The sequence below is a fragment of the Eriocheir sinensis genome, chromosome 56 (genome assembly GCF_024679095.1).
Source record: "Eriocheir sinensis breed Jianghai 21 chromosome 56, ASM2467909v1, whole genome shotgun sequence".
In the NCBI taxonomy this organism is placed as follows: domain Eukaryota; kingdom Metazoa; phylum Arthropoda; class Malacostraca; order Decapoda; family Varunidae; genus Eriocheir; species Eriocheir sinensis.
The window spans coordinates 7,683,733-7,689,732 of NC_066564.1; the positions used below are offsets into that span (position 1 = coordinate 7,683,733).

The 6,000-nt window shown below is 45.6% G+C and overlaps 1 protein-coding gene across 1 annotated transcript; it reads right to left on the reverse strand.

Moving 5' to 3' along the window:
* Positions 1-586: 586 nt before the first annotated feature.
* LOC126984123 (uncharacterized) lies at positions 587-5,251 on the reverse strand. The gene is made up of 5 exons (XM_050837508.1): positions 5,170-5,251; positions 4,898-5,061; positions 4,466-4,648; positions 3,812-3,926; positions 587-659 (listed from the first exon to the last, which is right to left on the reverse strand). The coding sequence occupies exons 1-5, from the start codon at positions 5,187-5,189 to the stop codon at positions 587-589; spliced, it is 555 nt and encodes a 184-aa protein (XP_050693465.1). The 5' UTR covers positions 5,190-5,251.
* Between the last annotated feature and the right edge of the window lie 749 nt (positions 5,252-6,000).

Sequence of the window (6,000 nt, forward strand, 5' to 3'; positions counted from 1 at the left end):
TTATGGAACGAGGATCATTTATATTTGTGAAGCTTCGTGAATGGAAAAAAGTGAAATGAAGGAATGAAGAAGTCTAATCAATCGGAGACTTTTTGAACCAGAATATTTCTCGTGGGGAGAATCTCATGTTTGGTATGCTGCAGATGCTTCGAAATTGACCTCTCTTTCGCCCACTCTCCTAAACTCTTTTTTACAGGAGCAGCATTCAGCGTGTTTTTTCTCATTATTTTATTTCTGCCCTTGAGGTGCTTCATTTACTGCAAAAAATAAAAGTTTCGTCTTCAGCTTTAATGGCAGACTTGATCATTGCTGTATTATGTGCATTATGAACGAAAAAAAAAGGGGGATGCATGGACATAGACGAGAGTAAATTCCTCTGGGTGTATAGATAGCGTATGCGTAACTATGTATACAGTAACATGCAATTGGGTGGGAGCAGGATCAATATAGAGGCTGCGATGATCCTGTATGGGTGGTGGGAGTGATCCGGATTGCAATAAATGCCCGTGGGTGGATGCAGTGGATGTAGTGGATGGAAATAAAAGCTCGTGGATGAACATGTGACGGGTGTGTGTGGATATAAAGCTTAGTGAGGTGGATGTAATTTGGGTGAGAGAAGTGGTACGCAGGTGGATGTGTCTGCAGGCGGGTGGATGTGTCTGCAAGCGGGTAGGTGTGATTGTCTGGTGGATGTGTCTGCAGGCGGGTGGCACGTGGTTGGGTGTGGGTGGTGGGTGTCACGTTGGTGGTTATGGATGTGGTGGGTGGGTTTGCGCGTGTCATGTGTTGAGTGGATGTGTCTGTAGGTGGGTGTGGGTGTGGGTGTCCGGTGTGTGTGTGGCGTCTTCACCGAGGCGGCAAAGCGTGAACCAAGGTCGAGTCTGCTGTGTGATAATGTAAGCAATATAGAGAGAACTTCCTCCACTCCCCCTCCATCCCTCCCTTTCCCTCCCTCATCCTGCTTCCCTCATTCTCCTTCCTTCCCTCCCTCTCTCTCCCTCCCTTTCCTCCTCTCCCTTTCTCTCGTATGAAAATGCTGTTCTGGATATGATATTGGAGACTGATGCTAAGACTGGAGAAACTGACTAACTGACTGACTGACTGACTGACTGACTGACTGACTGACTGACTGACTGACAACGAGAGCGCCTGACTGGGTGGAGCATAACTATCCTATCTCTCGTCTTATTTACTTTACCCTTCCAGGACTTGTATTTCAATAGTCTCATTAACATTAGTCCCTGTAAGTATATATGAAATGCTAAACCACCTTTTTTACAGAAAAGGAGACAGCTCAAGGGCACACACAAAAAGGAAACAATAATAAAAAAAAAAAGCCCGCTACTCGCTGCTCCTAAAAATAATCCAAAAAAGTGGCCGAGGTTTGCAATTAATAAACTGCCTTGTATTTGTTTTTACTTGGAGGTATTATCAACAATTACTTATCTATCACTTTTTGACATATGAAACAAATTTTAGTAGGTTCTCCTGCAGTCAGAATAAGTGTTGGATGGTGCACAGGTAAGTTAACCCGGTAGCAGCGACGGGCCAAATTTTTGCCATGATATAAACCCCCTAAAATAGATGATGCATAAACTGATCACAAATGCGTTGATATATATTATGAAATGGTTTGTGTGAGTGATGTTTTTTTCTCATTTTTCTCGCTTAGAGGGGCCTTTAAGAAACATGATCCCTGCAGCTACCGGGTTAAGAGAAATTTCTGATAATAATAGCATACGACTTTCTAACAAAAAAACAAAAACAAACAAAAAAAATCATCGTTAGTCGAATATATATCATCAATTCGTCGCCTCCTTACGCTACGGTGCACACATATTCTCAGACTCTCATAAGCCAAGGAAGGGAAGCAGAGTATGGTCGGCCGCGACTCATCTACATGCTTATGGAGGGAGCGATGTAAAGGCAGCGAGATCTACTTATAGCTGCCCTCTTAGACTGATATGCAATAAATGATCAACTCCACCACCACCACCACGATCACTGCTGTCATCACTATCCTACCACCACCACCACCACTACTACTACCACTACCATTACTAACTCGTACTATCACCACTACCACCATCCTCACCATCATTCCAACCAAACATGAACGAAAAAAAAAGTATCGAGAGAGAGAGAGAGAGAGAGAGAGAGAGAGAGAGAGAGAGAGAGAGAGAGAGAGAGAGAGAGAGAGAGAGAGAGAGAGAGAGAGAGAGTGTGAGTGTGTGTGAGTGAGTGAGTGAGTGAGTGAGTCTGGTAAGGCCAAGAGATCGCCCTCCTCCTCCTCCTTTCATCGCGGCAGGGACGGGCGGCAGAGGGAAGCAGCGGCGGATCGACTACACAGTGATAGCGGTAATTTAGCGGCCAGGTGCTCCGAGTCAGCGCTTCCTGCAACACCTTCCCCTCGCCGCTGGGCCGTCGGGAATGCTGATCAGCGTTCACAAAAAGCCCCAAAAGCCGAGGACAAGAACCAGAACAAGAGAAAGAAATAATAATGAAAAGAACAAAAATATAGCGCTCCATTATACGAAAAAAAAGTTTGGCATATCATATCACTGTATTTAAGAGACATTAATATATATATAAAAAAAAAATGAACTCAGATATTTCATACATTTAAATTGTTTCTCTACGATCTTGACAAACACAAATAGCTAAATGAAACACGTATTGAAACCTACATTAAATTTTCAACATTATAACTACGAATCTACCTTGTCTTTCGGCATTATTTAAAGTCTGTCGTTACTTTTTTCTCAACTTTTACTTTTTGCATTCATATATTCTTTGGGTTGAACTTTCCCCTCTTCACAGACCCGCGCCACCGTCATCTCGCACCGTCAGGAGGAGAAGGGAGAGATGCAGCAGGAGGAGGAGCAGGAGGAGGAGGTGGAGGTAAGGAGAGGTAGAGAGGCGAGAGGAGGCGTTGCACCCATCGAATTCATTACACGCCTCCACGCAGCCGACCACCAGCCTGTGAGGGAGGGAGGAGAGGGAGGGAAAAGTGAAAGGGAATGTGAAAGTTCAGGTAGGGATAGGTAAGGAAAGTGAGGGAGGTGGAAAAATGGAAAGGGGTAAGAAGGTTATAATTCGTGGATGCTGTGTGTTAGTATCTTATCTTACATTTGTTTTCTTTAAGATGTTTTAGTTTCTTGCGTATTGATGCGACTTTTTTTCACTCATTTTTCATTCACACCAACCAGCTATTCCTAAATTCGTCCATCCCTTCCTCCTTTCTCCTCTCGCCTGCACTCTTTTATCCAGCCTAATAATATCTTACCTTTATTTTCGTTTTCTGTAAGATGTTTTAGTTTCTTGGATATTGATGCGACTTTTTTCTCTCATTTTTCATTCACGCCAACCAGCTATTCCTAAATCCGTCCATCCCTTCCTTCTTTCTCCTCCTCCTTGCATTATTTTATCCAGCCCATTAATATCTTACCTTTATTTTCATTTTCTGTGAGATGTTTTAGTTTCTAGGATCTTCAAACGATTTTTTTGTTCACTTCCTCCTGTTCTCCATTCACACCCACCATCTGTTCCTTTATCTGTTCATCCCTTCCTCCTTTCTTCACTTCCCTTCATTCTTTTATCCTTCATCTTTCCATTCGTCTTCTATATAATGATTTTTTCTAGGATGTTCAAAGGATATTTTCACTTCCTCCCATTTTTCAGTCACACCCACCGACCATTCCTACATCCCTTCATTCCTCCCTCATTTCTTCACTTACCAACAGCCCTTTCCTCTCACCTTCACTTCACCTGTCCCTTCCTCACCCCCTCGCTTCACCTCTCCCCTCCTCACCTGCCGTCGTAGCGGAACACCCCACAGTGGCTTTGTCTGCCCAGCTCCGTGTCCACCGTGAGTGTCCCCGAGTCAGTGGTGCAGCCCCTCACATACATGGTCTCCGATGTCTCGTCTGTAGGGCCAGGGGGAGGAAAGTGACGGGATAAGAAAGAGAGCCATAGAATAGAAGAGTCTGGCCAGCTTCATCACAGGCGCCAGAAGAACCTCGCGAACTCAGATTGATGCTGATACGATACGGCGCCTGTAATGAGGTGGGCCAAAGTCTCCTATTCTATGGCTCTGATAAGAAAGGGTTATTGGAAAAGGGTGCTGGAGGGATGCTTTTTCTATTTAGTTGAAGGGAATGTTAAGGGAAAACTGTGGAAATGGTAGTTGTGGAGACTTTTATTGGGGAGGGAGTATGATGGTTGGGGGTAAGAAGAACGTATTGAAGGAGGGTAGAAAGGGGAAAAAGTTACGGTGGGGGAAGGGAGGGTGAAGGGGGTAATGGGGAAGGCTTTTTTAGGTGGGATCAAAGAAAAAAAGTAGAGTCAAAGATGGAGAACACAAAAAAATAGATAAACACACACACACACACACACACACACACACACACACACACACACACACACCAACCCCCCTCTCCCCCATCCACCCCACACGTCAGCTCACAGAAGTATCCCGAGAGTTTGACGCAGTGGGAGGCGGGGAAGACGCCCTGTCGGTTCTTCCAGCCGGCGAGGCAGGGCGAGGCGAGGTAGGCGGCGCTGTGGTTGTGGTGGAAGGGGTCGCCGCACCAGGGATCCGAGCCGTTGACGGAGCCACACTTGAAGCAGTCCAGCCCCTCCACACCCACTGGGGCCACGAGGGAGGGGGAGGGAGGAGAGATTAGGGGTTACGGTGGAGGAGAATGACAGGTGAGCAGGTATACCACGGACAGGTAGATAAATATATAGATAGATACACAGATAGATAGATAAATGGTAGATAGATAGAGAGTGATTGATTGGTTGATTTCAAATTATTTTATTTTTCTTTATTTTTTTGTTTGTTTATTCATTCTTATTTTTATATATTCATTTATTTACTTATTAATTTACCCACCCCACGCGGCGGCCATGGCGAGGAGGAGGGTGAGGGGTGAGAACTGGCGTGGGTGTGGGCTGGGGCGTGGGCTGGAAGTGACATGTGGCGTGGGTTGTTTGTCCTCACACCCATGCCGCTCCACTAGACGCCCTCCACCCATGGCAGGATACCAACACACGCCCCTGAATAAAAGTAACAATGGCTCGTCTTAATAAAGAGATAACTAGGGGTCACAATTGCTCTGATCATTATAACAACCCACGCAGCAATACAAAACCGCGATATCTTACCAACGAAATACCTTATACATGAACGTTAAGGAGAAAGATCACTGGTTAGACGCCAACACCACCGCGGCTTAGTAGTGACTGACAGACAGGTGAGGGCAGGTGAGGGGCAGCTCTAAGCGAGGTGCCATGACCGAGGGGAGGACGGGAAGGAGGAAAGGGGAGGGAAAGGGGACGGAAGAAGAGAGAGAACTAAGGGAGAAAGGAAGGAGGATAAGAGTATGAAGATTAAGGAAAGAAGAAGGGAAAAGAAAGGAAAGGGTAAGAGAGGGACAAGGTGGAACGGGGACTGAGGGAGAAGACGGGGAGGTTTTGAAGGTTAGATAATAAAGGGAAGAACGGAGATGATTGGAGGGAAGAGAGAGGAAGGATAGATGTTTCAGGTAGCAGAGGTAAGGAAGACGGGAGAGGAGTGAGGCAAGGAAGAGGGGAGAGGAGTGAGGCAACGGAAAAGGAAGAGGAGTAAGGCAAGGAAGAGAGAAGAGGAGATAAGAGACGCGAGAGAAAACACGAAGAGGAGCAGAAGTTTTTGAAGAATCACGCGAAGGTCTCATTAGTGTCCTGCCCACCTGCCTGGCTCACCTGGGACCCTGACACTCCTTTACCTAACTATTTATGATGTGCTTACTGCATCCACTTGCCCCCCAAAACAAATGATCTTGTATAAAAAACTAACCACCAGATTCTTAAAACCGTATTACCAAACATTTCCTCACCCAAGTACACACATTTGTCAAGGCTTTCGTATGAGTTTTGGACATTTCCATGAGTAGTTTTATGACCTTGGTGGTAGTTTGACCCTTCTTCTGTACCGTGAACCTAAAGAAACACTCA

Bases quoted from the DNA above. Each gene is read 5' to 3' on its own strand.
- LOC126984123 (XM_050837508.1), bottom strand. From the start codon at position 5,189: ATGTATAAGGTATTTCGTTG. The intron at 5,062-5,169 runs GTAAGATATCGC...ACTTTTATTCAG, and splicing joins ATGTATAAGGTATTTCGTTG to GGGCGTGTGTTGGTATCCTG. The intron at 3,927-4,465 runs GTGAGCTGACGT...CTGGCCCTACAG, and splicing joins CAAACTCTCGGGATACTTCT to ACGAGACATCGGAGACCATG.